The sequence below is a fragment of the Mya arenaria genome, chromosome 3 (assembly GCF_026914265.1).
Source record: "Mya arenaria isolate MELC-2E11 chromosome 3, ASM2691426v1".
NCBI classification, from domain to species: Eukaryota; Metazoa; Mollusca; class Bivalvia; order Myida; family Myidae; genus Mya; species Mya arenaria.
Window position 1 is genome coordinate 53,919,804 of NC_069124.1, and position 26,718 is coordinate 53,946,521.

General features: G+C 33.8%; 1 protein-coding gene across 1 annotated transcript; it reads left to right on the top strand.

Moving 5' to 3' along the window:
* Positions 1 to 1,160: 1,160 nt before the first annotated feature.
* On the top strand, positions 1,161 to 23,453 carry LOC128227635 (myosin-1B-like). The gene is made up of 11 exons (XM_052938350.1): positions 1,161 to 1,343; positions 2,627 to 6,644; positions 6,779 to 6,977; positions 7,367 to 7,441; positions 7,553 to 7,642; positions 7,902 to 8,191; positions 18,692 to 18,890; positions 19,163 to 19,237; positions 19,615 to 19,704; positions 19,823 to 19,971; positions 22,938 to 23,453. Exons 2-11 carry the CDS (start codon positions 3,550 to 3,552, stop codon positions 23,080 to 23,082), a joined length of 4,407 nt encoding a protein of 1,468 aa, XP_052794310.1. The 5' UTR covers positions 1,161 to 1,343; positions 2,627 to 3,549; the 3' UTR covers positions 23,083 to 23,453.
* The last annotated feature ends 3,265 nt before the right edge of the window (positions 23,454 to 26,718 follow it).

Consider the following 26,718-nt stretch of genomic DNA (forward strand, 5'->3'; position numbering starts at 1 on the left):
TGATCATTGACAGTTAGTCATTTTGTACCATGTCTTTTTTATTGAATTTTGAAAATCTATTTAATTAATGTTATTCAACAAAACAAATAGCATTCCCCCAATACATAATACTCAGTTACAATTCCAGATTAATGCTTTTTAATTTCAGAAATACAAGAAACATTTACAACCGACAGCATCTAAGTGTATGATCTTAAAGCCCTGTTTGACGTTAATGGGTGCAATAAATCGTGTTGGTTGATATGCATCCACTTCACTTTCCACGAGCTGTTCTTGACTCGAGGTTCATGATGGGGCACAAATTGACAACGACTTTTGCAAGGCGTACTCTCAGAGTGAGCACTCGTTGACTCAGCCTGTTTCTCTTTGAGAAAGGTCAACCGCTCTGCAAAGGCACTGCACAGGAATTGGGATAAATAAAAAAGCATGAAAACGGCATTTAACAAACCTTTTCCGGTTACTCTAAGCTTTTGAAATGCTTTATGTTTTTAAACTCAAGAATCCGGGCAGGAAGAGCACGGTTGATGAGAGATGAGATAGACTGAGGGCACCTCTGGCATAACTCATATGCATCAGTTTTTGTATCAACAGCATTAGCCAATCTGCTGATCTTTTTCCACATTGTTTTGAACTTAAAAACACAGCCGAGTTCTGCTGCATATGCAATGTCCTTGCTCTCCATGGTGTCCCCATCGACTACAGAGTTTGTAGAATGTACATTTGTTTTACGACGCCAACGCAAAATACATCCATTGGTAATTGACAAATTCTGATTCTCAGACTTGTTTGGTTGTCGGCCGTAGTGCACCGAGGCTGTAACCCTGGTAAGAGCTTATCTGGTCCTTTAACGAGTACCAATGTATAGCGCTTTCATTAGGGGAACACCCTTTAACGTCCCTCCTGGAAAACGATTATGTTTGTTAATGACGAGTCATGTGACTATTGGATTGGCAAGTGTGTTAAAAGTAGACCCCTAATAGCCACACAGTAGCGTTTCTAACATTTGTGGCAATTAAAAACATAATGCAATTTAAGTGGTGACATTCATTCAGAGCTTATCGATTATCGCCTCATGTTGGATCGTGCCAACAAATATACAGCACTGAAATCGAAAGAGGAAGTAAATTCAAACAAATATTCCCATTTTAATCTACGAAAACAAGGAGCGGCAAACGTGTGTTGGCTTGATACAAAATTGGTGATCAAATTTTAAACAATGGAAGCGCAATGTTATTTGGGGAAAATATGATAACCTTATAATTTTGTTTTACTATGGATATTTTGGAATAAAGTACACGATGGGATATTTCGTCGAAGAATCTTGTCGGTGGATTTCGAAACAGGTATTTATTTTATTGTTTTCTGAGGTAGTTTCCAGTTTATCTAAATTATTGTTTATGCAGGAATGATAATGGTTAAACGTAAGGTATTGTAGAGGAAACAAAAGTGAGAAAATTGTATCCATTGCCTTACACTAATGCAATGATTAACAACGAGTTCTTAATCTTTATTGAAACTTTAGGTTTCTTATGTACAAATACGTGAATTATGGATGCATATTATTTTTATATCATTCATATACATATATAGTTAAAATATCGCAATAATTAAACTGCAACGTATCGCAAATATAATGACAAGTCCATTTGCATATTGGATACAATAAAGACTATATAAGCTTGTAGGCCCTTTCCATTGATGGCAAAGATCAATTAGCACGATTTGTTGATCAAGCAGTATAAGACGGAGCTGCAGGTTTCAGCCGTTGTGCATCTCGCTCATCTTTCATGGAATGCATGCGCTTAAACTATGTTATCATTGCTCTTTCGAAACACGATGTGTTTGAAATCATAAAGTCGTATTCATGATTCTAAGCACTGTGTGGCAGTACTTACTTTTTAGAGATTAATTCATATTGATGAAAAATATCATCTACTATTTACTTATACTGTACGACATAACTACACCAACGACGATTTGTATGATGAGTATGAATATGATTACTTTAATTGTGCGTATTGTGATACTATTGGTCGTGGTAAGAACACTCTTAAGATCAAGTACCGATGATGTAAAACGATGATGATTGATAAACACACTAAGCGTGTTTGTGCTGGATCTTTGACTTTACATATGAATCCGACCGAGTTACGAATATGACTACAAAACATCTTTTTGATCAAAATCGAAATAAGACATTCATCTGATTAGAATATAATCTTTTATTAGTTTGACAGACCATATGCTTCTGGAAATGGAATATTTTTTGAACAGCTATATAGGGATTTTTTTGTTGATTGACTAAGAAATATATATACATCAATTTTTCTCTTAATTGTTCAATTGCAAAACCCACTGAACTGTTTTCTTATTACAATTATAAGGTCATGCCCGAATTCAGACCTGTAGTACAAGTTATTACAGTCGATTACTAATAAGAAATAATATTCTCTTGACAAATCATCAAAAAGTACAATTTGTGATTCAGGAAAAATATCAACACAACTTACAGTGTTGAACACACCATCTTCGTCGATTAAAAGTCTCACTCGAACCGATATAGATATTATTTTCTCTTCCAAAGTATTTTATAACGAAATATAATGTTTTGTTATATCCTTTCTAGGATTGCTTCCTTATATGAAGAGATACCAGATTAGCTCGTCAGATACTTTTGGGGATCGATACACAGATATATACAAGTTTTAAACTAAACGGTGAAACCATGGACTATTTAAAGGATGAGTTGTATGATATGCAACATGACAAAATTGCACGTCGAAAAGAAGTACATAGACTACAATTGGATAATGAAAACTTATTACTTGAAAACGAAAGTCTCAAAGAGCAACTTAATCTTATGCAACCTGAAAACAGTACATTAAGCAGTGATAACGACAGCTTTGAACAACAATATGAAGAAGACGGTTTAGACGACCGAGATCACATGCAGTATAAAAACATGTTACTTTGCCGTCAAATTGATTACTTGCAACGGGAGAAACAGGATATTTTGCTTAAAAATCAGAATTTGGTTTTAGCTAATAAGCGACTGACAGTCAAGCGAAACAACAGCGATTTGAACCGTTTACTGGATGAGGAAAGAGTGAAGAACAAACTTCTAGAAAGAAAAAATTCTAAACTTACAACAGTCCAACATGATACATGCGAACGTGAAGCCAGGGCTCAGAGTAAAAAAGCTTCCATTGCAGAGGGAATTACACAAACAGTACAAGACGAGAACCTCCATTTAAGGACAAAAGTTGCTGAAAGTCAACGACAACTGATTGGTCTACACAAAAATATGATCGATTGCGTAAAACGAAGATTTTTATCAAAAACGACAATGTAAGCAGTCCTAAGGAAGTCATCGACAATTCCTCACCAAAATTGACCACTTGTTCAAAACGATCTTTAAAAACGACAATTGCAAACGATAGTGCTTTGAATATCGGTTTTAATTATCATCAACAAGAATGTGATGACTGTAAACACTTACATACACAAAATGAAGAGTTAAAAAATATAAATGCGTCCATACAGCGAAAGATGGACTCGCTCCGTGCTGAATCGAACGAATTTAAAAAGGAAATGCAAAAACAAAAAAATCAAATGCAACTTTACGAAAATTCCATTTCAAAACTGCAAAGACAGAACGGAGATGTTCAATCCCAGTATGAGCGATACCTTAGTTCAACACAGCAAGAACTAAGCTCATTACGTAACACAATTAGAAAACAACAAGATCATGTAAACATGTTAGAAAATAAAAACAACAAACTAGAGCAAGACAGCAAAACTGATATATCAGAATTGACCAGACATTCAAAAAATGAAAAAGAGCATCATTATCTTGAAATACAGAGGCATAAAAAGGTTTTGGAAAATGCTCAACAAGCACGGTATGATTCCCAGCTAAAAATGGGGAAACTAGAACTGCGAATCAAGCAAACCAAAGGTGAGCTTCAAAGGGCCAACGAAACAATCAAAAGCGAAAAATCTAGAAATGCAGTACTGTCTAAAGAAAGAACACAATACAACGAATCTTCTGAAAATCTTCGTATTTTGACTGAAGAACTGGATAGCGAACGGTTAGCAAAATCATTATTATTAAAAGAGAGAATCCATTACAAAGGGCAAGTTGATAAGATGAAAGCATTGCAATTAGATCTCGAACATTCCAGAGCTCTCCTCAAACAAGAACACAACAACTCGGAAGAATTACGAAATACAACTGAAAGAAGTCTGCAGTTGGAAGGACAACTTTCTGATCTCAAAACCTCTGAACAAGTCTTGATTGAGAAAAATGATTATCTTAACAATGAAGTCAAACAGTTCTCAAATGTTCTCGAAGGTAAAGATGTAGAAATAGGTATGCTAAAAATTGAATTGTTGGAGAAAGATCAAGAGATTAAAGAAAGAGTGAATGAAATTGCCGTGTTAAAAGAGAAGCATGTAGAGAGTCAAGAACTGGTATCTGATCTACAAACCGAAATCAACCAATATAAAAGTAACTTGAACGCCGTTAATAATTCAAACCTACAACGCGAACGGGATGCATATCAACGGAAACTTATGAAGGCCTGTTCGGAATTAAAAAACGCAACTGAAAACAACAAACTGATGGAACGAATGTGTTCTGATCTTAAAACGTCTAAACAAGCGTTAGGTGAGACTGTCCATTCTCTTAACAAACAAATGAGAGAGTTAGCCATGGGAAAGGAAAGCGAAATAAACAACCTAAATTATGAATGTCAACGTAAAGGTAAAGATATTGAAAATACAATGACTGAACTCTCGTTGATAAAAGAACAAAATAAATCAAATGAACAACTGGTCACTGATTTACAAGTTGAACTCGGCCGATATAAAAGTAACTTGAAAGAAAAAGACTCTGACGCAGCAAAGATGATTTTAAACCTAAGACGTGAAGTGGAAACATATCAGATCGAACTAAATCAAGCACAGGACAAACTCAGACATGTGACTGAGAATACTTTTAAAAAGTCTGAACAAGCGTTCATTGATGAAACAGGTTCCTTAAATGATAAAATCCGAGAGTTAACAAATATGCTCAAAAGAAAAAATAGCGATGTGCGGAAGATGGAAACGAAAATGGCTGAAATTTCCTCAATAGAAGAGAAAAATACCAAACTTGAACAACAGGTCACAGATTTACAAATTGAAGTAAACCAATATAAAAGTGCCTTGAACGACAAAAGTTTCGCCTACACTAAATTAACTGATACTATTTCAAACTTAAGACATGAAATGGAGACGTATCAGAGCGAGATCAATCAGGCACGAGATGAACTGAAAAATGCGACTGAGAAAACTAAACAGATGGAACGAAAGTGTTCCGATCTAAAAAAGAGTAATCAAGCGTTCATTGATGAAACAGGTTCTTTAAAGGATAAAATCCGAGAGTTAACCAATATTCTCAAAATAAATGACAGTGATGTACGGAAGATGGAAAAGAAAACGGCTGAAATTTCCTCAATAGAAGAGAAAAATAATAAACTTGAACAACAGGTCACAGATTTACAAATTGAAGTCAATCAGTACAGAAGTGACTTGAACGACAAAAGTTCTGCCACCGCCAATTTGACTAATACTATTTCAAACTTAAGACGTGAAGCGGAGACGTATCAGAGCGAGGTCAATCAGGCACGGGATGAACTGAAAAATGCGACTGAGAAAACTAAACAGATGGAACGAATGTGTTCCGAACTAAAAAATAGTGATCAAGCTTTTATTGATGAAACAGGTTCTTTAAAGGATAAAATCCGAGAGTTAACAAATATTCTCAAAAGAAAAGACAGCGATGTACGGGAGATGGAAGAAAAAATGGCGGAATTATCCTCAATAGAAGAGACAAATAATAAACTTGAACGACAGGTCACAGATTTACAAATTGAAGTCAACCAATATAAATTTGACTTGAACGACAAAAGTTCTGCCTCTACTGAATTGGCTAATACTATTACAAACTTAAGACGTGAAGTGGAGACGTATCGGTGCGAGCTCATTCAGACACGGGATGAACTTAGAAGTACGACTGAGAAAACTCAACAGATGGAACGAAAGATTTCCGTTCTAAAAAAGTCTCAACAGGTGACTATTGATGAAAGAGGTTCTATAAACGATAATGTCAGAGAGTTAACAAATATTCTCAGAGGAAAAGACAGTCATATACAGAAGATAGAGACAAAATTGGCTGAATTGTCCTTGATAAAAGAGGAAAATGTAAGAGCTGAACGACAGGTCACAGACTTACAAATTGAAATGCAGAAATATAAAAGTGAATTGAAAGACGAAAGTGGTAATTTGACGAAACTGACCAATACAATTTCGAACTTATGTCATGAATCGGAGAATTGTAAGAGTGAGCTCAAAGAGGCCCATGAAAAAATACGGAAGTTTGATCTACAATTGAAAACTGTAAGTGACGAGCATGAAAATTGCAAACATCTCATTTCTTCTCTACGTAAAGAGAATGAAAAGCTGTCTATGTGCAAAGTTGACCAGGCAAGACGTTCAGAAGCAACGCTTAGTCAAAGAGAACACGAACTTAGTCTTGCTTTGGAAAAATCAAGGCGCGAGTTCCGTGAAGTTCAGCATGAAATAGATGATACAAAAACACGGTGAGTTCCACAGTTTTATTGTATATTTCATAATCCTTCTGATTCAGGTTTGTCCCCAATTTAAAAAGAAATGTTCAAAAAAATAAAACGCATCGAATCAAACAACTTTGATATTATATAAGTATGTTATTCAGGCTTAGTAAGGTCATGGAGCAGAAACGGACTGACAACAATCCAAATATCGCCGAACTAAGCGATATAAATCGACCAACAAAACTTTCTGAGCGTTACTCCGAATTGTATGACAACCAATGGCCACAAGCATTTGATGTCATTTGCAAACAGTTACACGACGAACAATCTACAATCGAAACCCTCATTGGTATACTGATGGTATGGTATCAATTAATATTCTGTTTAAAAGCGAACGCCTCTTTTATTAATAATAAATCATGTTGGCATTTATAGACGACCCTGCTATGCTTGAAGTATTACAGTAGAAGAATGTAAATAGCAGAGTTTTATATAATAGAAACTGTTGCGTGCTCGCTGAATTGGTCCAGCCTGTAGTTTAATTAACAGAACACATCACAATATTAGTTAAATCAGTGGCGTATGCATTTTGCTTTTTAACATTCATTAAAAGCGTATCTGTTACCTTGATTTGAGAACATCTCATAAACTGTATCAAATATGTAAAAGGAAAAAAGTCAACTATTATGTAAACTATTTTTGCATATTGCATTCACAATTTGTTTGTATTTTGTACTATATATTTGAAGAATGCTGCCAAATATTGTCGGGAAGAAGCCATGACACAGTTGGAAGCAATACAAGGAATTTTGCTACCCCGGAAGGTAGGATTTGTATTTTATAGTTTCGTCATTTACGATGATTATTGTATCTAATATTGAAAGCCCATATACAGTGTAAAGCGTTAGGGCAACTATTCACGAATCTATATTCAGACTGGATCCACTTTTCCGTCACTTCTTCACAAGAACTTGAATGATTTTCGAAAAGTACTTGGAGAACAAACAGGAGCCGCCATTTATGAGGTAGGAGGTAATCATTAATATTAAGTTTGCTTATACCCAGAAACCCTATTTTACCTATCGCTCAATTGTATACAGCGTGAACATTACAATTGTACACGTCGTAGTTACTCTAATAAACTCTGACTACAATTTAAACTACATGGACAAGCCAGATGAAACGCACTGGTAACACAAATGCAATCATTTCAGCACCGGATATGTATCAATACACATTACATGAACAATAAATAAACATTGTTAGTTGTCTTATTCATTTTAGAAATACATACGAGACATTGCTAAACAGCGCCAGCAGTCTTTGCAACTAGACGTAAAACCATACGTCAAGGAATGCGTTGAACTCTGTTGGCTTATGAGCATACAGGACCCACCTGTTGTTGTTGCCCAAGAGGTACAACACGGTGAAAATTTCGACACGGACTTCTACAAGGCATACACCAAGAGTGGTCCTCTCGTTGACTTCGTCGTCTGGCCCGCCCTTTGCCTCCACGAGAATGGTCCACTGCTTTGCAAAGGCATCGCACAGGGATATGGCGGGAAGAACACAAAGTACTAGCGATATATGGTTGTGTTTCTTTGACGTTAATACTTATTACTATGTTTGGTATAAATATGCTTATATTTACATTATGGTAAGATGTAAGTGTCATAAAGAAGTCACATTTTATTTTTGAGTGACTTAACTTGTATAAACAGCAATGTTATTTGTTATATGTAAATAAGATATTCCGTCCTGTTACTTGCAATTAATTTCTAATACAGCCACTAGTTTTACCTTTTACATATTATTTCACATTTATCCAATTCATTCTTTTAAATGTGATTACTTTTCCGAACATTTAAGATCAATTGTTTTCTCGAAAAGTCAACAAATAAAACAAGTGTGATTATTTATAGTTTGAATAAAAGTGAATGTAACAGTATTGATTCCTTTGCACAAGGAAGTTAGAAAAATACTTAAATTGTCAAAAGCATAGTTAGCAATATAAAAACAATGGGAACAATGTAAAGTGTGTTATTATAATAACAATTCCACGTCAATGATACATGCGTTTGAATTTCAATGATTTTTTTTTCATTTACTCATCATCTTTTTTTGCAAGAGCACAGTATAAATAGTATATATACGTTAAGCCAAATATTTTGTATAACAAGTTTATGTCTACTCGTGTTTTCCGTGTGTGTGAGTAAATTCTGACATAAATAATTGTGTGTGTAAATTCTGACATAAAGAATCTTTCACGCATAACATTACTAAACTATTTTGTTTCGACTGATTCCAGTCCATGTTATTCTATTATATGTATGTAAGTAAACAATTCGAGCGTAATGGTTGTATTACTGTTACTTTTTTTTAATTAATTATGTTATATAAAGTCAGTGTACCAAACATAAATACATGTTATTAGTATGTATTTCAAAAATAGACATGCTTTAACCAGATAACCGTTGCGAACCTTGAATTTCAAATTGCGTTTTAAAATAGTAGTAAATGTCTTTAATGGAATTAAGATATTTAGCAAAAAAGTTTTATAATTATATTGTAGTTATTCATAAAATGACTCTTTTACACAGATGTATGCTTGATTTAAATCAGAAAGCATTATGATTAGTGGTGTTAAATGTATTGATTTGCTACTCTTCCACAGAGGGTTGTATATTTACAATATTTAATTTGTTCTTATCTCAATGAGTTTGAAATGGTGCATACGCTCTTTAATGATATACTTACTTTATAGCCCCTGAAGTATTTCACTCAAGGTTTAGGTGAAAATGAAACGAAAGTTATTCTTGGAGAGATTTTGCCACGTTCAGGGCGTTTGAACAAGCAGGTGATTTTTTTCCGTTGCATATAGGGCTTCAGGGGGATTGTTCATATTTATATGTAAAGTATATTCTAACAGTTCAAATATCCCTCAAACGTATGTTTTCATTCTCCTGCAAGACCTTGTACTTTCTTAAGTGCTCGTACGTGCTGCTTAAAACTTTAGTAGTATGTCAACATGACGAGAGTCATTTTTAACATAGGATTTTGGCCCTCTCTTTCATTATTCAAAATGCCTAGAATGGCTCAGTTATGTTTCAAAAATGGACCTTTTTTGGTAATTTCCATGAAACAATTTATGTCATATATATTTTCGAAATGGCCTTAAAGTTTAATTATTTTTTTCAAAGATTTTATGGATAAACAAGCCCTTCTTAATTTGTCGTTTTTAAAGTTATGAGATGAACGAATATATGTAATTAAATTAAAAACTTTTGCATGGAGTATATATGAATTTAACACCACCTTTTATGATAAAAAAGGTCAGAGTTGCAAACCGACTCACAAGGATCAGCGAGATAGAGACGATACTAATTTCTTTGTATACAGAATACTGTTTCAAATACGAAATAATATTAGTAATACGACCAACTTTGGTTATCAATTATATGTTAAAAAATGATTTTTATCCGAAGCAAATGATCTTGTATTTTCAGGTTAAATTGTAAACACACAATATTTACAAATAGTATTATCCATTTAGCCAATGAATACATAAGATCTCGATAAATGACAACCAGGAAGTAAATCAAATGACATACACTGAATGTGCTTAGGCCAAAAAAAGAGCTTCTTTGTTTCCACTAACATCACTCAAAATAGGGAGTAGGTAGATTAGCATAACATTTATTTTTTGTTTTTTACTCTTTTTTTGAAGAAGAGGGAATCTTTATCAAATCGATCTATATCAGGGTTTATCACTGTTGTAGAATATTTTAAATCATTTCTTTGTACGTTACGCCTTAGGTATTTAAATGGCTGATATCTACTGATATATGGCTAAGATACTGTGATTTATATGAATAAATACCTCGATATACAAAGGGTTGATTTATACCAGCCCAACAGACCGGACGGATAAAATAGTATGTAAACACATGTATTATAAAAAATACAAAGGACGAGCAATACATTTTAATGATGGCACAATTTAAACGTTGATATAATTAAATCAGTTACAATGATGTTTGTACTCATATAGATTTGGACTTCCGCCCAGTGGCCGTCGATTCTAGGATAGGGGTTACAATGTTAAACTAGAACTCCGTCAATCAAATATGTCGCCTGCTGGGAATACTCAATTTAATGTCCCCCCAAAGGATGTGTATACACTAATCGCAATGTCCCTTCGTTCGATAGTCCGTCCGTTTGTTTGTTCGTTTGTCTGCGTTTCTGTCCGGCACAATGAACCTTATCTCAGCAAAACATTGCTATCATTGTTGGGATTTCATTAAACATGCACAGACTTGAAGAGCACCGGGGGAAGGTGAGTTGTGCAAACACTTTTTTTCAAAAATCAAGGTCGTTCATTGAGGTCAGTTTTGAACTGTATTGATTTATTTGCAATAAAATTGTGTCTAAGCCATATGTTTTGACTATAAATGGGAATCAAGCGCCACACAGCACAAGGGCACAATCGGAATGTGTGTCGCGTATAAAATACGTGCTCTTTTCTGAAAGGTCAAGGTCACGGTTGGAGGTCAATGTTATAGAATGTGCATATGCTATTCATCGTAATAATTCGTGTGTCATCTGTATAATGTGAACCAATATATATTTAGATAAATGAAACAGTTTTCACGCTTTAGATTTATATGTCAGTTACAACCTAATTCAACTGTCATTTATAATACAATGATCGCTTTGACAAGGCCAAATCGGGGGCAAAGGTTTCAGCTCTTAATAAAAGGAAATGTTACTAGAGCGATATGTTGCACTGTTGAACTTGATAAAGTTAGTCTAAAAATATGATGTAGTATATGGAGAGATTGTCAAATCTTATTTAAGGCCAATAACTCTAAATTGAATGCAACAATCTGGCAAGCTATCAAACTTTGTCAATTTATTATGCAGAACATGTTTTACGTTTATACAGATTGCATAAGAAATGATTATGTAAGGGTTATGGACAGACTAAATTGGGTAAGGTTTGGCAGTTCAATGGTCATTACTCGAGGTTCTTTAGCATTAACTGGCTGGTTATTGAACTCAGTTGTGACATGATGCTAAAAACATTGAAACCAATGTTGGTTTATATGGATAGCATATGATTAAGTTAGACAGCGGAAATGTAAGTATGATGTCGTGATTAAGGACGACGACGCGGATGACGACGATGTCACAGGTCAACATAATCTCTATATGTCTGTCATGTTACGGAGTCGACATAATAAAGTATCCCTTTACGCAATCCAAAATATATGATATTTCAAAATTTGGTTTAACGTGTCAACTCTTTGTACAAACTTCTATGAAACGAAAGCCTTAGATTACCTTATTTCTGTAAAACCTTTGTATTGCACAAGTTTTTCAGAAACCATTCGTTTAAAACTTGGTATAAAGGACGAGTTTATGGATACCTTTTATTGGATTGCGTTTGGGTCCCTCGGGTCAAGGTCCCTGTTTAAAAAAAAGAAAAGCGGTTGAAACAGAATAACTTTAGTTAAGGTTGTCATATTGTGACCAAACTTGGTAAGTAGGAAGGGTTTTAGAGACCTTTCATGGCATTGCATTAAGGGCCCATAGGGTCAAGGTTAATGTCACCGTTAAAAAAAGAACGGTTGAAATTGAATAACGTTAGTAAGTGTTCGCATATAGTATACTTGGTATGTAGGAAGAGTTAAGGAGGCTTTTCATGTGATTGCATTAGGCGCCCATGGGGTCAGGGTCAAACTCACTGTCACTACAAATAGAAAAACAGTTGAAACTAATCTTTGAAAATAGGCTGAACTTCTTCAGTCAATCTTTAAAGTAAGTCTTACTTAAAATCAGAAGTAATTTATCGTGATACGTCAAGTGCATGTCCAATAAATGTAATCGAATGTATTCTAAAATAAGCACCAATAACATGATTTGTCACCATTCGTTCTCTTTTTGTTATGAATATACTTTGATCATAAGCCTTTTCCATTTCTTACTTCTGCTTTGATGAATCTGATGAAACAAGAAAGAGATATATGCTAAAATGAAAATTTGGAAATACAGTTATAAGAGGACAACTGTATCTGGTCATGACTTTTTAATTACTTGCATATATTGTTCAGTTTATTTCAGTTTATTTTTGCTTTTTTTCAATCTATTCCCAATTTGCAATTGTTTTTCTGTAACAGTATGTTAGCACAATTAATCTTCAAAGCAATAGTGGCCTGTAAATGTCAGGTACACTTATGTTGTCAAAAAAGGAAATAACTCGACTTAGAAATTTGCCCCCCTATGTCAGTTATAAGGCGACATATATGATCTAACAATATACTTAAACTATACTGACTTACATGTAACTATAAGGCATTTTAAGATATCAGACTATTAAACGCATTTTATTCGAGAAATGTCATTGACTTTAAAGTGTATATAAAAGGGTTATTTTATAAATTTGCACAAATGCGACATATATTATATCTACATTACAAAAATCATAATTAGTATATTTGACTATATTTGCCTTACAGAACGAGGTCGAATTTGGCAAAGATATTCAAGTATTCCAGCAGACAAAAACAGCACTGTGGTAATGTATACTTTGATAAGAGTTACCTTTAACGTTTTTTCCTTTATTCAGGATTATTGGGATAAGAGTGAGGTTTGTGCACGTAAACTGGTTTAAACCCTCAGTAAATTTACATTTTACTGACTTTTCCTTGCCACAATCCTTGATAAACATACCTAGACATGTATATAGTATATATGCACTGTACTGTAGTTTTGTGCTGTTGTTCCATGTTTGTGATTTTTTTGTTTTTGTGTTCTATGTCTTTGGCGTTTAGCCTGTGCCATTAAACGGGGTTTATGTTTAAACTTTTAGCTACAGAGCTTGTTTCTGTAGTTTTTCACATAGGTATTGTCACGTGATAGTATTTATAGGAAAGTAATAATGTTATTTTTGCATTCCGGCTGAAAAACAACAACATTTTCTTTAAAGTGTTGTCATTTGCCAGTCTATAAGAAGGACCCTACAGTATAAACGGTTGATTGTTAATGTGTTTTTCTTCTGGAGTACGAGTCATACGCTACAAACGGATGTTAACACATTATATAACTACAGCAATAATAAGCAGTTACAAGTTATGACTGATGTATCTAGAAATACAGGGCTAACGAGGAAGCTCTAATTTATTATCGATTTAAATAGTTGTACAATTATAGTTTGCCTAGATTCCCTCGGTTTTCAAAACCATATCATTGACTGATATAATATTTATCTCAAATTTGAAACAATATACAGTACTTAGTGTAATGTGGCTTATTGTCTTAAATTCAACAGTCCTGTTACGTAATGACCACATCCTCAAACTTAAGTAACGGTATAAAGAATAAATGCTAACAACTGTTCCATTGCATTCAACTCTGAAAATATGCATGACGGTATGAAATTACAAAGTCAGATTGAAGAACTATATTAATGAATTTATCTCGAATTTTGAAACAATATAGTACTTATTTAGTGGCGTATTGCCTTTAAATTCAACAGTCCTGTTCCGCAATGACCACATCCTCAAACTAAAGTAACGGTATAAAGAATAAAGGCTAACAACTGTTCCATTGCATTCAACTCTGAAAATATGCATGACGGTATGAAATTACAAAATGAGATTAAAAAAGAATTAAAAAAACTAACGCCGTTTATGCAGGGCAGATTGAAATCGAGCCAAAGTGTATTATGAAAGATCCATTTGAAAAAGGGAACATTTTGTAAAAACAGTCAGAATGAAGGAAGTACAAAACATGTTTTGGAAAAGCAAACCAATGGGGAAGACAAACTCAAACAGAGCAACTGTAGTAAAGCACCACCATCACACGTGGGTATTGCAATATGTTAGGAACCCAAGACGTTATAAATACACGAGAAGCACTCACAGACATAAACTTTGGCATAAACTGTATAGCGAAAACAAATGTTAATTTCATGTTCAACAGAAACTAGTTGTTTTTTTCTTATTGAAAACCAAACACTGCAGTCATTATCGGTTGGCTACGCAACGTTGTATGAAAGCGTGATAACATGTATATCATACGTTCACCGATCGGGGAAACATGCTGACAGAAAATGCGGTTCTTGTAAACATTTTAGTGTAAATATGACAATAAAATGTAATAAATTTGATACAAACTTCGAAATTTCTTGACCCCAACCCCCAAAACACGACTGAGCCATAGGGGGGGGGGGGAGGGGTACGTCCTAAATAGTGCCCCTTCTAACATCAAACCCTGGAGCCGCCATTTCACTTCTTAAAGAGATCATTCTGGCATAATATAAATAAACCTTTTATTGGTCAGTCTAAATAGTTAAAATAAAGTGTTGGGGTGGAGGTCTGCACCAACAAGAAATACATTATGTAAATTGAAGCAGAAAAAAATGGCAAAGAAGTGGTTGTTGGATCGGGAAGGTCGGTTTACGATGAATTTAAATATCGTAAATGGAGAACTCGGAAGGCTTTGTAAATCGCAATTTGAAGGCATGCAATTTGAAGGGATATTAAGTTAAGTGGGCTGATTTCAGTACTGCAGACTATTGTCAGGGAAGGCACTTCATTCGGAACTCCTCTGCCATTTTTTTCAAAAACAACCTAGGATATATGCAGGAACATCAGTTGAAGTAGTTAGTAAAATTTTGAATTATCTCATTAATTAAATGTAGTGCTTTAGAGCTGTATTTATTGATCTAAGTTTAAATTGATTGCCATTGAATTGTTTACTCACATATACATTTCAGGGCGATTTTCGCTTTATCATACAGTTCATATGATCAGACATAAACCGCGAACCCGTTTAAGCTATTGGCAGGGGTTCAAATACACCTATCATTGATTTAATTTCACGCTTAAGGCTTCCTACGGCTCATGTTATTGTAATGTTACTAGACAAGGAAGTAAGTTAAGTATTCAAATTTGAAAGTTTGAATTTGATTATAGAGTACTTGCTGCAAAATGTGACGGTTAAAAGTTAAACGGAAAGAAATATGGCGATGGATATAAAGGGATACTTTGGTGTATATAAGGTAAGTTGATTCAGCTTACTTAAATAAGTAACAACCATGGTGCTTCCATAAAATGCATAAACAGTGTAAGCTTCAGGTTTTGTTAAACATTTACTTGTAACGAAAATTGACTGTACATGGTTTCAATAGATGACAAGTTTGCTAATTGGCTTACGTGTTAAATTATCAACATATCACATATTTTATTCATGTACTTTCAACAAAGATAGTATTTCATTCTTTAGTTAAAGCATATCATATAATATCTTCTTGATTAAAAACGACTCAGCTAGCGAGCCCTTTCAGCGACATTAAGTTTTTACACAATAATGTATTTATTGACTTAGATCATAACATGTCCTCACCAGGAAGGGAGCTAAATGATGGCGTCAGTGATGTTACTGCACTTCTTAATAACGATCAGGCGCGTTACTTATTGAAGGCCAATACGCGTTGTTTTTTGTCTGAGAATGTAGGTACTAATCTAAGATTTTACATTTATAAATCATAAAATGAAAGACAGAAATGTGACTTGCGCGAATATAAATGTTCAGTGATAGTCATTTGAGCTACAACAGCTCTGTCTAGATAAGATCATAGGGAATAAAGACAATTTAACCCATATTTGGGTAGGTGTTTAATATTTCAAGAGGTAAATGGTTGGAATGAACAACTATGACTATCAACATAATTAAATAGTATTTGTTATGCAGGATTTATATTTAAATAAACGTGTATTCGGAAGACAAGGGGGTACAATCTCATTTATAGTCCCTTTAAGCCATATATATATATATATATAAATATATATATCAATTTTAAAGATATTTGTTGTTTGTTGCGGCTGCTAAAGCGTTGTATGTAGGTGGGGGTCATTTATTAAACGTAATTACAGTATGGTGTAGAGTTTCAATACATGCACTTCTAACACGTCAGCATTAGACTAAATACTGTATGGAAGGGAATTTACATTAGTTTTTATGAACTTGTTTTCCGAATCTTGAATTGTTAGTTCTGTGTTGTCAATTTTGATTCAAATATGGTGTCGCTAACAGCGCAAGTGATATGTGGATATATTCTAGGGTCGGATGGACTCAGTGTGCAGAACCTGTCAACTTTATGAAGTGTTTTCGATAAACGATTTGGATTTTTATCAAAGGCAGCAGCAGTACAACAGCGATTTAGTTGAAAGCTCACGGGATGAAATTTACGAACTCCAGCAAGAAAATGAATACTTACGGAAAACATGTCAACATCTTAAAAGTTTGCAAAATTGTTACTGGAATTGTGACCAAAAACTTACGCAGAAGAAAAACCCGGTTCATATTTACCAAAATCGATATCCCGAATACCAATTCGAAGAACTCCAAGATGAACAAATAACATATTCGCTCCATATGCATGACAAAGACAGTGTAATTGAGACTCTACATCAGGACATAATAAAACAAAACCATGAATTGGATGCTTCTCGGCGTCAGTTTAATAACGAAAAGCAAACAAATGAAGAACGAACTTGCATTATTTTGGATCTCCAGAGAAAGCTTCAACAACAAGAAAGAGATAACAAAAGATATAATGGACATGATGAAGAAATCAGTCGACTGAGAAAAGAACTTGAAAATTGCAAAAACAATCAAGATATACAGAAAAGTTTAAAACCGTTGGAACAAGAGAAGAAACTGTATACTGAAGAAGAACAAAATGAACTCGCACTGGCGTATGAAACGATACACAAAATGCAAGCAAAAATAAAAGCACTACCGATCGAGTTGGCGTCGAAAAGGGACGAGGCCGTTGATACTGGTAATAAAACTAAACAATTATTTGAAAATAGCATGCTTCTCAATAAACAAAACCATGACCTCACCGAAATGTCACAATACCCGGAGAAAGAACGGGAATGTTTACAACTGAACATGCATCAATTTAAAGAAAAGTTTGACTCGGTTTCGCTCAATAATGAAATTTTGAGGAAAGAATTTGAAGAAATGAAAAATCAACACCAGAAATTGAATGATGAATCAAGAACACTGAGATCAGAACTACACTCGGAACAAGATCAAAATGCTGATTTGCAAAAAAAAATAGCTACTATGAGTCAGGAAAATGATCTGTATAAGACACGTTTTAAAATCGAAACAGTCGAACAAAGTCAGAAAAGTAACAGCATGCGAAATTTTCATGAGGAAAAACATCAACACAAAGCAGCTGTTGATGCGTTAGCAGCTGAAAATGAACATTTAAAAACACAAATTCTAAAGGCAAATGCTGATTTAAAAGAGCTTCAGAATAAAAATGCCCAGTATCACAACAAACTGCAGAATAGAAGTGAAGAATTACATTTGATTGAACAAGAAAATAATAATAATAAAAGGCACATAGACACACTTAAACGGGAAAACGAAACACTGCAAGAAGAGCTAGAAACTCGGATTTACACTCAAAAGCAACCAGGAAGGATCCCGAGTCAAAACGCAAATCTTGAGCGTGAGCTCGAAAAGACACGACATGAGCTGCTGGAGGTCAGACATGACCTTGAGGATGCAAAAACAAGGTAAAGTAAACATTTATGAGTGTTTTGTTTACATGTCTTAGTTCACGATTACGATAAGTATACCTATTTCCTATTCAATTATTTAAAACGAGCTGTACTAGTTAGCATTAAGGTAAACCATTAAATGTTTCAACCTTATTCTAACAGAACAATGTTTTCATGCAAACGTAGGTGTGTGAAAAACAAACACGCAAATAATAGTCTGTTTGCTGTAACTAGTATCGCTGTTATACTGTTTAATAGTATCAAATAAATCAAAATAGATTGTTGGATTTGATTAACATTATAAAAGCATAATACGTTAAAATATAGACTGTATATAATGGTTGTTCTTTGATTTATATGTTTTATGCTGCATATACTGTAGGACAACAGTGTGTGTTCATAGTGTATTAAAATGAACGAGATTGGACAGCGAACAAAGAGCGATTGACAAGGTATTGTTTTATTTATTTGATTATGAATACTCAACAGGTTAAGCAAAGTGATGGGTCAGAAGCTTACAGACAACAATCCTAATATTGCTGACCTCAGTGATAAAAACCGGCCTACAAAACTGGCTGAGCGTTACTCGGAGTTGTATGACAACCAATGGACAGATGCCTTCGAGGTCGTTAACAATCAGTTACACGACGAGAAGTCTACAATAGATTCACTATCTAACATTTTGCTGGTATGTTTTATTGTTGCATCTGTGTAAGGACGCACTTTCACTTGTGGATGTCCAAAGTCCTCTTATATCACAAAATATAGCGATTGCATAATTCTACAAGTTTCGAAACACTTAATAAACTTCCTTATGAAACAGTTTTCGAAGGAAAGTTCTTAGCCGAATGCATAACGGTCATTAACAGAAAATCGGGGTCAGAAAATTAAAGAGATGGTCTACGTGAATGTAGTATTTTGTTTTTCTTAAATGAATGTTTTGTTTCTTTCATAAACAAGAGTGCCGCCGATTTCTGTCAAATGGAATCTGAAGCACAGATGACAGCTTTAAAAGAAATACTGATTCAAAATCAGGTAGATAACATTATTTGTATGCTTACTAATCCAAAGCAGATTTATTCTTATCAGCTATTGCTTGATTTTTTGTTAAGAAAACGTCTGAAATTTCAGATTAATTAATTGAGATTTCAATGAAAATAGGTCCATTACGTTAAAACAAATCGTTGAAAAAATAATAAAAAACACAGCAATAAATACATGCATCTATATTGTTATTAAAACCATATATTTTAAACAGTCTTAGACATTCGTGCGATGAGATGGTTACGGTTTTTTAAACTGCTTGCAATCTCAAATAAGGCTCCATTAAATGATTCTTGTGATTACGTTTTATGCATAATTACAAAACTTAATCTTCTTGAGTTGACACGTCAAGTTTTATTATCGAACAGGCTGGATCAACTTTTCCGTCACTTGTTCAGAAGAATTTGAAGGATTGTCGAAAGGCATTAGGAGAACAAACTGGCGCTGCCCTTTATAAGGTAAGGAAACGATTATATCTATTTCATAGTTCACGCATTTTAAAATACATGATAGATGGGTTTTGCAATAAGATACATACATTTAAAAGCATAAGTTACATGTGTATTACGCTTTTAGAAATACATCGACATAATGGCAGGTCAGCAACAGAAACCCCTACAGTTGCAAGTTAAACCCTTCGTCAAGGAGTGCATTGAGCTTTGCTGGTTGATGAGCATCCAAGACCCACCCGTTGTTATTGGACCCAAGGTAGAACACGGAACCAGGTAAGTGTACAGACAATTATTATGCACTATGCTAAACGATTATTTATGAAGCGAAATGCATTTTAACACGATCTGAATTTCAACAATATATAGCTAATGAAGGCACCATTCACTTAGTCAACACCTATCTGTCCCGTAAAATCAAGCTACCATCACACGGTGATAATGCATAGCGGATTCTATCCATCTACATTTGCAAATTGTGGGTTCTATCCGAAACCGATGCGAAATCTATCCGTCCTTTTTAAATGGACAATTAGTTGATGCAGCGGAAATCGGTCGGACAAAGAGCAAATGTTGAAAGTTTGATTGTGATTTGATTCCTAAGAAATTCTTTATGAACTGTCGATGAAGATCAAAGGTTTATTTTTTGTTTTATTTATTTAAACGAATGAAAATAAGACGGCAATCATTATTATTTTGAAACCATATAATGTACTACCAGCTATATGAATAATATTACTTACGTTTCTCTGTTCAAAAAAAGTTCCCAGGTAAGACTTATGTAATTTGTATATAATCTATGGGATAGAAAACAGACGATGCTAAAATGCATCGGATTCTTTCATCATTAGCAACGGCATAGAAAATTTCGATTTATTTAATATAATTTGTTGTTGTTTTTGTTGTTGTTGTTGTTGTTGTTTTTCGGTCGGAAAAATATCTTATCCACCTCTAAGTAAAAGAATACTAAACAAACGCCACTATAACATGTATTTCTAATGACGTTATCAACTATCTCCCTGTGGATTGCCCCCTCAACCCAAAACAAATTAATAAAAAAACCTTCGAGAAACTAATGCAGATAACTATTCTTATGTAATTTTAGCGGTCGAAGACTTAGGAATTTGTTGAACATATCTCCAACTTTTCTGAATAAGCTAAACAAATCTTGACCTTTCTACCCTTTCTCTTCCATTTAATTTGGCATATATGTTTATATATTTCATAATTAGGTATTAAAGGCAACGGTCCACAAATCTTTTGCTTTATTCATTTCCCCTTTTTAAACTATAACACTTCAAAGTGATAATGCTCATGTCTCCGTCAAACGAACATGAAGTCATTCAGATGAGCCCTGGCAACCCACAAAAAGCAAATCACAAAACAGCCAAATGTCCACTTCGTAAAGAAAACAACCATCAAACTTTCATTAAGTCATTTACTGGTTATATTGATTGAATGTTCTAGAAGATTGAGCATGCGCATACGCACATCTTAAATATGAAAACTTTCATAAGGCATTTCTTGCTGAACACAATTAAGCATTTATGTTTGGTCTTCTTTAACAATAAATTCAAAATTAATGTAAAATTCTCCATTGCAATACTCCCCGGGCTTAAATATGTCAGCTATAAGTACAAATAAGCACTGTTATGAAACTCTTCCATTTTGCACGATTTTAACTTATATTCCCTGTTACGCACGATTTTAACTTATCTGCCCTGTTTCTGACTGTTTTTACATGTGAGGATAAGGCAGTGTTAACATGTTAACAAAAAATTTCAAAGCATGCGATATATACTACAACAATGAGCATTGATTTAAACTTACCTGAGATCGACTTCCAAATAACTATGAAACTGAGACCAAAATTTGTTGCTGTGTTAATTAGGTAGAGTCGGGTTGACTCTACCTAAATATTTTGATTCTCTAGCATAATGTTCCTAAATTAACCAAGTTTTTATAAAGACCAGGTCAGTAGTTTTTTTAAGAACTTCTTAATTTTGCTTTTTAATGTCTATGTTCCAATTTTAATCAGGTCAAAACAGTATGTTAAAATTGTAAAACAATATCACATTTTCAGTACAGTTTGATTATATGATCAATAATGTAATATTTCCGGAAGCAAATATTTTTCCTCTTACTCTGATACCAAATTATTTAAAAAATGTTGACCATTAAAAGAAAAAAAAGATTTTTCTTGTCTCGGGTGATGTCGTTTTTATCAAAATTCTGAATTTGGCGAAAGCGTCATGAAAGTTATTAAGAAATTGTTATTTGACAGTATATTTCTTTAACATTTTATTTAGGAATCCAGTAAATGATATACATTAAAAAATAAGAAATGATACTTATTAGGGTCTTACTACCTTAAGTTCTGCACACAATTCTACAAGGCCTTAAGATAATAGTAATAAATCGAAAATTTAACGAGGTGTTCCGCTTTGTCACGATGTGTTCGAATAGATTCCGCATCGGCGTCGGATGGGATACACAATGGCCTTATGTTGACTTAAAATCCGTTATCGTCGTCCCCGTGCATTAGTGTATCATCAACGAAGAGTTAATTTAAAGTGATTTAAGTAATAAAACATGCATTTATTCAGCTACAATGATAAGTAACCTTATAAAATTTCACCAGAACTTGTTCATAACATATGTTGGCATTTAGATTTAAAAGATTTTACTTTAAGTTAATGTATTTGTTGAAACAAAGTAAGTTGTTATCCCAAAACCTCATATATTACCAATTTAGCATGTAGCAAACTTTCAAATATGTTCAACGAATAGAAGAGCATTTTTTTAGAGATAGATGAATATTTAATTTGCTTAATTCTGCATCCTAAGGACAATTCATTCACTACCTGACAATGTGCACTTAATACACAGGTAATAATGATTTACAGAGAATCAAATCCAGAAATTCTACGTTGATGCAATGCTTGATATTTCGCAAAATATCAGATAATAATTTGAGGAGTGTTAAAAATGCTTTTGTTTTGAAAAGTTTATTTCCATTCCTTTGTTTCAATATCATTTAATCTCCTTTTGTTTAAGATAGTTTGTCGTTTTTGTGTTTGGATTCTTTAATCATATACAAAATCATGACGGACCATACTTTAATATTAGGATTTTATTAAAATGGTCTTCTTTCTCTATCAAGAAAAGTAATTTAATACATGTAAATTTATTCGATTACGCGTCCGTACTTTGATAAACTTCTAATGTTTTACATTTTGCAGGTTTGACACGGACTTCTACAAGGCGTACACCAAAAGCGGTCCCTTTGTCGACTTTGTGGTCTGGCCCGCCCTGTGTCTTCATGTGAAAGGGGCTTTACTCTGCAAAGGAATTGCACAGGGGTATGGTGGGAAGAGGATAAATTAAAATGTTCAACTGATTAGCATCGCTTATGTTTCAACTATCTAGACAGTTATGGGTTTTTGGTGTGGCATATATCAATTACAATTTATATTCTCTGCATACATACGTGCAAGTTTGTACATTAGATATATTTGTGAACATATCAATTTGTATCAACTGCATTGGATGTGCTGTTTGAATCAGGTTTATTTTTGAGTAAAATCGAACAATTATTTGTTTTAATAAGACTTGATTATACATTCCTCTTTCGTGCCAGACTGTGTACAGCTTAATGCGTTGTCTTCGTGTATTTTTATGCTGTATTGCTTTTTTGAAAGTGTTTGTATCATGTATTGTTTTATGATAATCAAAAAATAAAAATAATGTATGGCGAATATTTAACAACATATTCTTAGTGTCTCCAAAATAAGGCTACGTGTTCGTTTGTTGTAGCCCAAGTTGTGATGTTGTGTTGATTGATAAATAACTGCGGTAACCAATGTTCGATTGGAAAGAAATTTCCTGCCTAACACAAATGCGACCAGAACCAGACTAACGTTTGTTTGGGAACATTACGAAAAGGCATGTGAATTCAGTCAATGAAATAACAAGCAATTCATGACCATGAGCCGAAGACCTCGAGGCGATCAAATCACAGACATAGTTTTACATTAGGTTATATTAATGTATTATCTAATTTGAACAAAATCCAAACATTTTTTCATCGCGTTGTTGCGCAGCGCTAACGAAGGATTTGATAGTTCAGTTCGGTTTGAAGTGGCTTTGGTAGGTAGTATAAAATATTTTATATATTATCAACACTTGTTCTCTTAGACACATTCACGTGTTTAAACTTAAATCAACCTTGTCATTTAGTACTTGTTTTGGCAATAAGCTTAACAATTATGCCATTGATAAAGCTCACAACTAGTTTAAGATTACCAAATACATCGACCAATTGATCAATAACTAAAGTATTGACAGAGATTTTAAAATGTTTGATCATTCATGGAACAGGAAGTAAATTCAGAAAATGTCGTAGAATAGTTAAGACAATTAATATTCGTTAGCAATAAGGCAATCCCCAGGGTTTTTTACATGTTTTCATGAGTTTGTAAGTACATAAAGGAAAGCATACATGTGACAACATCTTTATTAGTGCTACTTTGTGAAGACCTCTTTAGCATGAAGATCTAATGATGCACAGAGTGTTTTAACAGCATGGCATTAGTGCTAAACAATACGTTAAAATTATCGTTCTCAATTCAAGTTATCCCATTTTTTGTTTTATTAAAAGAAAAACGAACATATTATGTAAACGTACAAAGTAAAGGCATTGCTACAATCGATCATAAGCCTCAGCATTCATATACTAGTTTGTGTGAAACGGGAAAAGACAATTGCGAGATACATCGAACCAACCGCAAACTTTATGTAACATCTGTCTCAAGAAATATGTGTGACATTTATTTTACTACGCACTACAATATAAACGATGCGTATTGTTAAAACTTGAATTTATGTTACTCTTGTAACACATCATTACTGAATGATTTTACTAAGGTTTAACTTGTGGTTTCCGTCTATATTTAAATAAAAAAAACTTTAAATAGTATCATTATTGTATTTCCTTAGAGTTTTGCAAACATGATGACGTCAGAGCGAGCAGAGCATATAAATGCTTATCCAAAGTATCTCCAGCGAGATTAAAGCTCTTCCTTTAAAGGTTATACATTATGTAATACATGTACTTTTATATATTGCTCAACGTAAGGTTATGTTATTTTCAGTATTCGAAAATTAGAAAATTAGTGTACCTCAGTACATTTCTTTTTGTTTTGCTGCTAGATCAATTGGGTAAACGTACGTTATATAAGTATTTCTTTATTTTATATCTACAATATATTTGTGCAGTATTGCTGTCGTAATGATGATTTGACCAAAAACATCACGCTCCGAGCTTGATGTTGATCCGCTTTGGTTTTTGGCGTTGTTCTGCTTCAATGCTATGTGACTGCTCGGTTTGGCACTTTATTTGCCATTACTTGTGAGCAAATGTCTGTGTTGTGTTGATTGATTTAATCAAAGCAGACACGAATATGAAAGCAATGTAAATCGATGTTATCTTTATAGTCATTTTAAAACTTTGTTAATTGTTGAACGTTGGCCCGATTGTTCAGAAAGTTTTATATTAGATTCCTTTGTGTGGGTGTGCGTATGTGTGTATATGTGTTAATGTTTGTGTTGTTTTTTTAGCGTGTGTGTGTGTGTGTGTGTCCTCAGTTGGCGGTGCTTGCAAGTATGTGTGTACCTGCGTGTGTGCGTGCGTGCTTGCGTGTGTGTGCTATCAAGATAATAATACTATTTATGTCTTATACTGTGAAAAGCATGCATCTTTCATATGTTTACATTACCATTATTTATTTAATTGGTATTGTATAAGGCATATATTTAAATGCCTTTGATACTTTTTGAAATCAAACCATGCAGAACAGTACATAAATTAACTATGTAAGCAATATTTTATTGAAGATTTATACTTAAAGGGAAATAATCATAGTTATTATATGTGACATACTTCCATTGATTCATTCCCTTGAAACATGCAAATCTGCGATCTGATCTTTTGTCAGCAATCTTTTATCATTGGTTTGCAGATATTTACGCAAAAATGTGCTCTTTCTAAGACATAAAATAAAAAAGTTGCAAAAACGGCAAATCTGTGGGAGTGCAGCTTTAAAAAACCTACTATACATGTAATCACAATAGTTGATATTATTCTATAGACCTAGTATTATTGTTAACGGATTAGTACTTGCTACTGCACCAACAAACCGAGTTATTTAAATTATACAAAAGCGCTTCGCGCGGGTGCAAAGATTTAATCAGGTTGTGTTTTGTAACATATCGTCAAGGACAACGTTCAATAACTACCGTCTGTATAACGTTGTAAGGAATCCGCATCATAGTTATTGCACGGTAAAGCTCCGCTTATTTGTTACGGTTTCACTATTGGAGTAAATGTTAAGAATAAAACAAAGGAAACACCTAATTTTATTATTTTACCTTCGGAATACCAAAATACATCAAACGCGAATCTGACTGAAGTACATAATAGTCCATGCTTGCGGAAAGAGCTTCCCTGAATATTGAGCGTATAGTTTAAATCCTAGGACATCCAAAGTTCGCAGAAAAAAACGTCTCAGATGGTGTAGATCATTGTTCATTGACAGCGATGGTAAATGTAACACTTGTCACACATATGCACTGTAAGGCTGTGCCACGGTAAAGCTTTTTTCCTTTTAATCGATTATGAACCAATTATGTATTTCAATTTTGTCGAGAAAGCGTTTTAATCGAAGTGTATTGTCTCTGTGGTTCATGACAAACACTCGCACGTTAAGTTGAACGTGTTACTAACCTTCTAGTATGGGCATTGAATGTTTTTCTACATATTTTGAAAAATTAAGGAAACATAATAGGACAGTTTCTTTGTTTTTAATTCGATTCAAACATTCAACTCAAAATGTACAATGAAAAGGTAATAATACCTGATCATTAAAGCATGTCACTTCAAGACTTCGATGGTCCTATTTTATTTTTAAAAATCGAAATCGTCAGTCAGTTAAATAAAACCACAGAAGCAATTCTAAATTGATA